We start from the raw sequence: 10,128 nt of genomic DNA, 5'->3' as shown, positions 1-10,128 counted from the left end.
ATAGCTTATTTCTTTATAATTGTCGGGTGACACTTGACAGTGACATAATGTTGTTTTGACAATATCAGATGATTTGCAGTTATTCTTATGCACTTTCGATTGTTTAATCAAAATATTTCAAAATGGTAATAATATAATCAAATTGCAATGTACCAGTTATTTATTAAGTATATACTACTAATAAAATATGATCAGTTTCAGTTTGGATTCAACATGTTTCATGAAATTACGAGACCCTTTAGCATGACTTATCGTTGCTACTCCGTCTCAATGTTACCTGGCAACGAGCGACAAGATGTTGAAAGAGGGGGGAAAAGTAAGAAACTGAGTTTTATATTTGCAATTAGTCCTACCCTACTAAAATAGTATTCTATTTTAAATTCTACTGCTAAAGTTAGATTACTATAATTATAATGATAAACAAAGACAGTTCATAATGCAATACCATATTACCACAACGCTGACTATGTTATCAGTGTTAGATCCCTCAATTTGTTCTATGTTTACCCAATTTTTAATTAGTCCAAAACAAATATGATATACAGTGTATACTGCAAAAGTTTTTGTTCTATTTTCTGATTCTCATAAACATGCATGCATAATATTCATATCGCTTGTGTCATATCTATAAGAACTGTATAATAGATACCTAGTTGGTTAATTTTATAGAAAGAGTTAGTATATTATTAGCCCTATCTAAGTAGATACTACATACTGTTTTTTAGCAATGTAAGTAAATAAGATATTCTTATAATAATTTTATATTTACAGTAATTATGCCACCATCAGCATTAGAACAACTGACAAGATTAAATATTGAATATCCGATGATATTTAAGTTAACAAATAAGAAAACAAAGAGAATAACCCACTGTGGAGTGCTTGAGTTTGTTGCTGATGAAGGGAAAGTGTATTTACCACACTGGGTTTGTATTTCATTGATAAAATAAATAAAAAATAAAAAAAAATTGTACTTCATTGATAAAATAAACAGTAAAACTTTTTTTTTCCACATGCTATAGAACTCAACAAATAATGTTAATGTGATTTTTCATTCCATCGACAACTTTTTTTCAAGGAATTATATTTAAGCTCAAAGTGGAAGCTATAAATGTATTGTCGATACTACATTTCGAAATTTTCAAAATATATTTTCTATGTTTCAGATGATGGCAAATCTTGTATTAGAAGAGGGAACTTTACTTCAGATTGAGAGTGTATCATTACCAGTTGCAACATTCTCAAAATTCCAACCACTGTCGGAAGATTTTCTTGATATCACTAACCCAAAAGCAGGTAACTTATAAAGCTTTTTTTTTGGATACTTTCTGTTTTATTTTTGGTGAAGCTTTTATCTTTAAAGCTATACTAATAATATCTTGCTAACAGCCAAGTGCCAGCGGCCAATCGAATAATAATAATGAGAATAATTTATATATAATTTGACCAAAAAGCGTAATAACATTTTTATTTCAATATTTTCATAGTATTTTGAAACCAGAATTTCTTTACACACATACTTATAATTATTTAAAATACCAAGCCTGCAATAAAAATATGCTTTCTTGTTCATATCGATGATTTAATCTAATTACTAGACCATTCTTAACATAAAATTTGTTATAAGATTTGTCTAGCAATTATCTTTTAATATCTAATATATTTTTAAATAATTATAATACTTTTGTTTCTTTCAGTGTTAGAAAATTGCTTAAGAAATTTTTCATGTCTCACAACAGGAGATGTTATAGCAATCAAATACAATTCTAAAGTATATGAGTTGTGTGTGCTAGAGACTAAACCAGGGAATGCCGTCATTATTATAGAATGTGATATGAATGTAAGGATTATAAATATTATGTACAAATTGTTAATAACTTTGTGGTGTTACACATATTTGCAGAATAACACATCCGAACAATGGCAATAATTATATTAGTGTAGTGATGTAACTTCAACTTCTTCGATAATTTTTATTTTTATTACCTGTCTATAGAGGGTTAATAATTATATACTTTGACAAGAATAACCCAGACAACATCCATAAACCACTGTTTCTGTTCTGGTCTGTGATGTGTCTTTTTAAAGCAAATACATTTTTGGAATTCAATAAGCAAGTGGCATGAGACTTAATTGAATAAAGATTTTTACTTAACATAATTATAATTGACTTCTATGCCATAAAAAGTTAGAAAAAATTTAAGGTCATATATTGCATGTATCTGGATATACAGTTTGTATATCATCATCATCCTCCTGCCCTTATCCCAATTTTACTTGGCGTCGGCGCAGCATGTCTTCTTCTTCCATACTTCTCTGTCGGACGTCATCTCACTAGTAACATTCTTTCTAACCATATCGTCTTTCACACAATCCATCCATCGTTTCTTGGGTCGTCCCCTACCTCTATATCCATCCACATCCATTTTCAAAACCTTTCTCACAGCATGGTCCTCATTCCTTCGCATAACATGCCCATACCAAGACAGCCGGTTTCCAGATAGCTTCTCGCTTACCGGTGCCACTTTCAAACTTCCCTTATGTACTAATTCCTTACTCTATCCATTCGTGTAACACCACACATTATATTATTATTATTACAGTTTGTATTTGTAAGACCAATATTAAATGACTATAACTTAAAAGCACTATTGATATATGATTATTTTTTATTGGTTTGATCTCTTTTGTTGACATCTTAACAGGTTGAATTTGCACCACCAGTGGGTTATAAAGAAGAAGACCATATATCGAGAAGAGGGTCTAACTCAGATGTGACGGGAATGGAAGAAGATCCCGCGACTATGATGCCAGAACCAAGTGGCTTTATAGCATTCCGAGGGGAAGGTAACAGATTAGATGGAAAAAAGAAGAAACTCATTAGCGAAAGTGATTCAGAGCCTCAGACGTCAAATTCAAGACAGGTGCCAATGACTTTCATAAACTATCTGCATTTAATGTTTCTTTATTTGAAGGAATATATAACATAATTTTGTATATAATCTTTTAACACTTTTTAAAACAATAACATTTAAGTCTTTATACCTAGATTTGTTAAGTTGCATTGTTTTTGAGCTTCCTTTTTATGGGTTTTTATAAATCCAGTGTTAATTGTGATGCTAAATTTAAATGTCTATTGTTTTAAAAATAATTTGTTTAACTAAGTACTTTAGTAATTATTCTTTTTTGTGTTTTTGAAACAATATTATTTATTACAATTTGATAACTCAGTATGTATGAATATTTTGTTTACAGCCATATGTTCGCGGAATACCAGACTATGATTATAAAATTGGCACACTAAGATTTATAAGGAATTCAAGGCCAGCTAGTGCCAAAGAAGAGATTCAGTCAGAACCATTTGAGGCATTTAAGGGAGAGGGCTTCACTCTTCGTACTGCCAAGTCTAAGAATTGATTAATTGGGATTGTATCTAATTTAAATTTTTACGTATTTAAGTTTCTAAAACATTCAATGAGGGCAGATTTTAATCAGAACTATTTTGACTTTAACCAGAATTGTTATTGGTCGAAAGCAAATAGATGACCAATAAACATTCAGTTTTTCTTCGTGTTAGGAAATCTGACTTTGTCTATCAGTTCAGTAACTGTGTTCTACATGATCACTCTAGTTCATCATCATCATTCAAAAATTGTTTAGTTAACATATATTAAAAATTTTGCATTAAGTGACAGTTGCAATTAACAATTTTAATGTAATATATTGTTGCGTAAGATTACTATAGAAAATAAAATTCAATTTAAGAATATGTTTGGTTCCCTGAATTTATCAACTATTGTTACATTGTCCATCTTAATAAACTTAAATTTGTCAATAGCTGCATGGCCCTTTGACCCGGTGAATTAATTGTGTAATTTTCAATCTAATAATGATAGTTGAATTTTAAAATAATTAATTAAAGAATACAAAAATAATAGTATAAAAAGAATTTATTATTTTTCCTATATAAATAAGTAATGCCTTATAAACATTGTCATTTTTATTGCTAAAAAAATTGAATGGAAATTTAAGCATTAAACAATTGATTTAGTTCTAAAAATACTGAATCTTAAGAACAGTTCTCAGTAAATGCAGTTTGTTTTGATATATTAATATGATGATACCACTCAACAGAAAATAAAGTTTTTTAAGTCCACAGCATACACCAATAATAATCTTAGAATTTCAAACATACTGAATTTATAATACAAAGAAGTCACTAAACTACAATTAAACTTTAAAATCTTTTCAAAAATTCTTCAGAGCAAATTCTTGCACGCGCGTTTACGGCCAGTTTCATTTCACTTATCTCCTTGTCAATCTCTTCCATAAAGTAAATTACGAAGTCGACCAATTTGTGTTTATACATTTGTTCGGTGTGGAAATTTGTAATCAGGAAGCTGATATGATATCCGTCCACGGGTTTCCGTCGGAGCACGATAAAGTTTTCCGCCCGCATCATCATGAAACGCATAAACTTTTTACACAAGATCTTCTCAATCTCATCGGCTTGTTTGATCATAATACTTATTCTAATGGAGTTTATGGATGATTCAATCAGTACTTTCTCATTCGCGTTACGCGAAATGATTACAGGATTCAATAACAATTCTTTGCTAGTTCCCACTTCAACCTCTGGTTTATTATATCGTTCGACGACTTGGGAGGAAAAATGTTCTAAGCACATAGCTGAAGTGAGCGTATGGCGTACAGCTGTTAAATAGGGCTTTAACGTTGCCGACATTATTGATGTTTTATTAAAATAATCGCTTTCCTTTTACCACACCTAAAGTAAAACTTTATCTCTAAAAATGACAGTTAACTGAAGGATGACAAATATGACATTATTATCTTATGCTCATGAATCACCTGCTATATTATAATTTGCCAAGTGGCAATGTTATGTTAACCAGGACTTCTACGAAAATGAAATGTATTTGTTTTTTGTAAGCCTTAATTAAATTTACGCCTCAAAATATGACTTTTTAACAATAAGAGTTATAGTTTTTAATAATATATTTTATTTTAAATGTACCGAATATAATGCTTTTGAAACTTTAAAAAAACTAAAATATGCGTATGGCAATATAATTATTTTATCTGTTTTGACTAAAGTGATCATGCAACGGAACGACAAGACAACTAAGAGACAATGGCGGACGTTTTGTAAAGTGACGCAAGCTAACGTTCTACGGCATGCGTTTATTTAATTTTTCGCCTCTAGAAGTTGTTGATCAATTACTATTTTTATCAATAAACACATGACCAATTAAGGGATTGAACATATATCTAACAAGCAATGGCTCGCGAGTTTGATCACCTCTTCAAACTGCTGATTATCGGTGACAGTGGTGAGTGGGCGAGGCCTGAGTTCGCGAGTGATGCTAGGAGCTGCTTTCCTCGTACAGTCAATCAGTAGAATCTTCTGTTGCAGGTGTTGGTAAGAGCTGTCTTCTACTGCGGTTTGCCGATAATACATTCTCCGGTAGTTACATTACGACGATAGGTGTAGATTTCAAAATAAGAACTTTAGAGATAAACGGTGAACGGGTTAAACTGCAGATATGGGATACGGCCGGTCAGGAAAGATTCAGGACAATCACGAGCACTTATTACAGAGGAACTCACGGTGTAATCGTTGTATACGACGTCACTAATGGGGAGTCCTTTGCTAATGTCAAGAGGTGGTTACATGAGATTGAACAGAACTGCGATGTCGTTAACAAAGTTTTAGGTAAGGAGATAACAAGTTATAATTCACATATTAAAAGTAGCTGTTAACTATTAGCTTCTGGTGTAATTAAAGCCATTCGTATTTCGAAATTTAAAATAAATATAAAAAGGTATAAGTTCATTAGAATTCATTTATTTAAATGTGATTAAGTAATAAACATTCTAAAATAAACTTTCACATTTATATTATTAGTAACAATTAGGCAGTAGGATGTTGAAAGTATGATTTATTATGAAATAAACGTACTGTGAGTATTTGCCTTTAGTTTTGTTATAAATAACTTTTTTATCTGTGCCCATTAATAAATTTGAAAGATAGTAGTTTAACATTATGTTTTATTTAAAATAACACATACTAAAGCTTATTAATAAAATATATAAATTAATGTGTATGACAACAATATATTTATAATTCTAGTTGGCAATAAGAATGACTGCCCTTCACGAAAAGTAGTTGTTACCGAGGATGCTCAGAGGTTTGCCAGTCAAATGAATATACCATTGTTTGAAACCAGTGCAAAGGAGAACATCAATGTTGAAGAAATGTTTCTTACAATAACAAAAATGGTAAATATTTAATATAATTATTAAATAGAGTACTTCCTGTGGTTTCTACTTCATTCTATTTTTAGTATTCATGTCTCTTTCATGCAGTTATATAATTTTTAATAATATATTGACACAATAAGCAAATGTTACTAAAAGAAGCTTATATATGAGGTTAGAAATCAAGTATGACTATAATTAAATATTATTATTTTAGTTACACGTGGTTTGATACTACATAAAGAGTGAAACTTTATCATTTCTGTATTTATATATAGTTTACCTGAATGTAATGTGTAATTATACATTAAATTAGTAAAAAATATTTTTAAAACCATAATAGTAGTTCCTGAAACTAGTTTAATTAGACATACAGTTTTAAAGAACATAAACTTTAAACGCACTGAACATTTTCAATCATGAGAATTATCATTTCAATGTTATGGTAATACTATCAACGATATACTTTGAATAATGATGATAAATCATTTTAATTAATAATAGTTGTATGTACATAATTTCATAAAACCCTTAAAATATCCAATGTTATAATACATATGAATATCATTCATTTAGTATATTAAATATATTCATTAAAATAAACAATTTGGTACGAGTATGATTAATGTTATTCATAAAGTCAATATAGATAATCAACATATTCCCTCAGTTTAATAACATACTTTGTTATCACTTAATTTAGCATATTGTTTAAGTTGTAAGGAAAAATAGTACAGGAATGTTACAAAAATATATATGTATATTATATTTTTATGATGTGTATATAGAAATAAAATTCTACTTTGAAATTACAATACATTCTTTAATATTAAAATTTTGGTTATACTAATTATAGAAGCATATAAAAAGCACCTATAGCCAATCAAAGTAGGAAAAAATTTAAACAAACCTTAGATTTACGTATTTCATGCGATTTGCTAATAAGTCAGCTATATTGTGCACTACTAACAGTTAACGATTAATATATCTTTATTTATAATAGAACACCGTTATACTTTACTACTTATATCGACTTTAATTTTACTACCAAAATTCTGATAACAGTTTCGTCAATGTACAAAATGCCATTTTTTCACAAATCCATAGGGAATATCATAGATTAATCAAGCTCTCGACTAATTATATTGGTTGTAATAGAGTATATATTATTTTATCTTTGCATATTATTATTATAAGAGCAATGCTGCCCTACATACATACACATCATACACATTCAATAAATTTATAATATTGTGGCAAAGGACACCATTGTTTGTCCGTCAAATAGTTATTATATAATTTTTTGTATTTATTTGTTTCTATTCTCTTCATAGTAAATAACAGGCTTATCTCAACATATTTTATCAAAATAATATAAATGAGTAGAGTATTACATAACAAGATTAGATATAAAAAATTGTGCATATCCACTGTGGTTGTGGCGGGGGTCATCCTGCCCATAATTTTTTAATTAAGATACAATAAAAAATTAAATTATTACTAAATTAAGTCAGCCGATGTTTCATTAGCAGTATATATGAATAATAATAAATGTTATTAATTCATATTTCAGGTATTAAGGTCTAAATTGGAAATGAAAGAGCGACAGAATGTAACAGCAAACGACACAGTAAATTTAAAGAGGAGCCACAAAACGAAAAAGAAATGTTGCTAGTGACCATCCACTATGGCACAATCCAGGGGTGTCACTTATAAAATGCTCAAATATTGAGAGATAGTTGCACAACCCTAGCAGGACACTATGGGACCTCGGCCATATAATGTTTACCAATGAAATAGAACCTTCCTGTGTTGATGTAAGGTACAAATAAAGTGTATTTCGACATCAACATTATATACAGTTAGTTTTATGGAACTAGTGGATTTTTGTACCTTGTTGTGTAAGTTGATCTCTATTGAATATTATCATGGCAGTGTTACTATTTTCAAGGTCATCACTGTTTGATGCTATCTGTTCATCCTCCCTTAAGTTTACACCAGGCAGTCTGTGCTGGGTTGAACGATCTCATTCTAATGAGCATTATGAATAATTTACTCCAAAAATTACATTAGGTTATTATGAATGCATAGTTAATGTGTATAATTGTACTCTCATAATCAAAATTTATATGATGGAGTCCTATGTATGATATGAAGTTGGCTTGAATAACGGTGAATTTGTCTTGCAACGGATCATCACATTGATTCTAATGACAGTGTTAGTATTAAAACTTGAATGTGTTTAAATTAAAGTATTATGTTTTATTATTTAACATTTATTATAATATTTGAGCTGAATTTGTTGTAGACAATCTCGGAAACGAAATAATTTGATATATACCCTTTCATGTATGGAGGGATTGAAAGACTTTCAATTATAATAGTTTATATATATTATATGTAAAATAAGAGATTGTGTACAATATAATCGAAATTTCAAACACAATTGCCTAATGTGTAATTTCTCATTTAATGTTTGTAACTTAAATATTGTTGAATCCAGTTAGGAATTTAAAAAGTGAGATCATATTTATATTTTTTTAAATTAATATTGGCAAAGTATAATCTAAATGTGTATCTGGATAGGTCATAAATATATAATGCGATATTATTTAACTTAACACAAATGCTAACCACTTAATCAATGTAAATATTTTTTGCACAGGTCACACTTGAAATAATTTATTAAGAGTGAAATGAGTTTTCACTCATGATTGAATTTATGGACCATTGAAAGTTATTTTTTTTTGGATTTTTTTCGATAAACTGTAATAGACAATCTCTTAATTTTTCTAAATAATTAGAGTGAAAGTGACATTATAATGGCCTAATTGTTTTGTTTAACTGTAAATGCAGTTTAAGAATTGTTATTTTTGTCCTATTGAGTTGTATGTATTATACCAAAATAGTAAAGTATTAAAGTGAAATTTTACACTGCTATGTTAACACTCAATTAAGGTTTTTTACTGGACCATAGTGCAAAATAAATTTTGGGATCATAAGTAATGTATGCATCAGGAATACGGCGAGTAGGTTTAATAAAACTTGAAAACATATAATTTGTAGTATGAAATTATTAAATACCAAAACATTTTGTAAATATCAATAAAAATATTTTAGATTTCTTATAGATTTATTTAAATTAAAAATTACTTGAAATGCTTAACTTATCACCAAGAATGTAAGAAATAATAAATTTAGTTTTATTAATAATATTCATTCCGTACAATTTTGTACTTTATTATTAGGCTGGCCAAAGAAAATTGATTGAATACTCTTTACAAGACGAACATAGTGAATATTAATCGTCTTAAATAAAAAATGAGCTTTGAGGTATTAGAAGTTGCCAGTCTAATAGTTTGCAGCATTTTGCTTTATTTTGAATTGGTACTTGTATTATTTTTAAGTTATGTATATGTTCATACCAGCATTTTAAAAGTGTAAATAGATATATTTTGCCCATAATTAACCAAGTTTTTTAATTATTATTCCTATCTATGTAATTTATAATTTACGGATTACAATTAAATCATTCTAACATGTACCCATTCTATACATTTTATATCAGAAATAAAGGAAATAACACGAGATAAATAGCAAGTCCATATACGACAGATTACGACACGAACGACAGATTAGTCTCTACTCAACTATTTTTAATCTTAACCTTATATATATAAGATTTAAAATAAAGTGTTATGTCAAGTGCTCGTAACACTATACAGAACATAGATCTGGCATTTGTAAATTTCTGACTCTTTAGTCTTTTAATAATTGTAATGAAGTTAGTGTGTGTATTTATTATAAATATAATATACTTGACGTTAGTATATGTTGCTATATACTTAT

The 10,128-nt window shown here is 28.8% G+C and overlaps 3 protein-coding genes across 3 annotated transcripts; 2 read left to right on the top strand and 1 right to left on the bottom strand.

The window, feature by feature from the left end:
• The first annotated feature begins 20 nt into the window (after nt 1-20).
• LOC113394854 (ubiquitin fusion degradation protein 1 homolog) lies at nt 21-3,768 on the top strand. Its single transcript, XM_026632297.2, has 7 exons — nt 21-125; nt 196-316; nt 772-926; nt 1,167-1,296; nt 1,698-1,840; nt 2,706-2,924; nt 3,256-3,768. Exons 1-7 carry the CDS (start codon nt 123-125, stop codon nt 3,415-3,417), a joined length of 933 nt encoding a protein of 310 aa, XP_026488082.1. The 5' UTR covers nt 21-122; the 3' UTR covers nt 3,418-3,768.
• A 167-nt stretch (nt 3,769-3,935) lies between these two features.
• Arpc4 (Actin-related protein 2/3 complex, subunit 4) lies at nt 3,936-4,840 on the bottom strand. The gene has a single exon (XM_026632303.2). It carries the CDS (start codon nt 4,742-4,744, stop codon nt 4,238-4,240), a length of 507 nt encoding a protein of 168 aa, XP_026488088.1. The 5' UTR covers nt 4,745-4,840; the 3' UTR covers nt 3,936-4,237.
• Nucleotides 4,841-5,103: 263 nt separating this feature from the next.
• On the top strand, nt 5,104-9,748 carry LOC113394858 (ras-related protein Rab-35). The gene is made up of 4 exons (XM_026632302.2): nt 5,104-5,351; nt 5,435-5,734; nt 6,152-6,300; nt 7,853-9,748. Exons 1-4 carry the CDS (start codon nt 5,300-5,302, stop codon nt 7,952-7,954), a joined length of 603 nt encoding a protein of 200 aa, XP_026488087.1. The 5' UTR covers nt 5,104-5,299; the 3' UTR covers nt 7,955-9,748.
• The last annotated feature ends 380 nt before the right edge of the window (nt 9,749-10,128 follow it).

This window comes from Vanessa tameamea, chromosome 21 (assembly GCF_037043105.1).
Source record: "Vanessa tameamea isolate UH-Manoa-2023 chromosome 21, ilVanTame1 primary haplotype, whole genome shotgun sequence".
Classification (NCBI taxonomy): domain Eukaryota; kingdom Metazoa; phylum Arthropoda; class Insecta; order Lepidoptera; family Nymphalidae; genus Vanessa; species Vanessa tameamea.
Note: the sequence above shows the minus strand (reverse complement) of the source record. Positions and strands in the feature narration are given on the sequence as shown.

Coding starts and splice junctions, on each gene's coding strand:
- LOC113394854 (XM_026632297.2), top strand. Junction 1,297..1,697: donor TATCACTAACCCAAAAGCAG/GTAACTTATAAA, acceptor TGTTTCTTTCAG/TGTTAGAAAATTGCTTAAGA. Junction 2,925..3,255: donor AGACGTCAAATTCAAGACAG/GTGCCAATGACT, acceptor TTTTGTTTACAG/CCATATGTTCGCGGAATACC.
- Arpc4 (XM_026632303.2), bottom strand. CDS start 4,744: ATGTCGGCAACGTTAAAGCCCTATTTAACAGCTGTACGCCATACGCTC.
- LOC113394858 (XM_026632302.2), top strand. CDS start 5,300: ATGGCTCGCGAGTTTGATCACCTCTTCAAACTGCTGATTATCGGTGAC. Junction 5,352..5,434: donor GCTGATTATCGGTGACAGTG/GTGAGTGGGCGA, acceptor CTTCTGTTGCAG/GTGTTGGTAAGAGCTGTCTT. Junction 5,735..6,151: donor TGTCGTTAACAAAGTTTTAG/GTAAGGAGATAA, acceptor TTATAATTCTAG/TTGGCAATAAGAATGACTGC.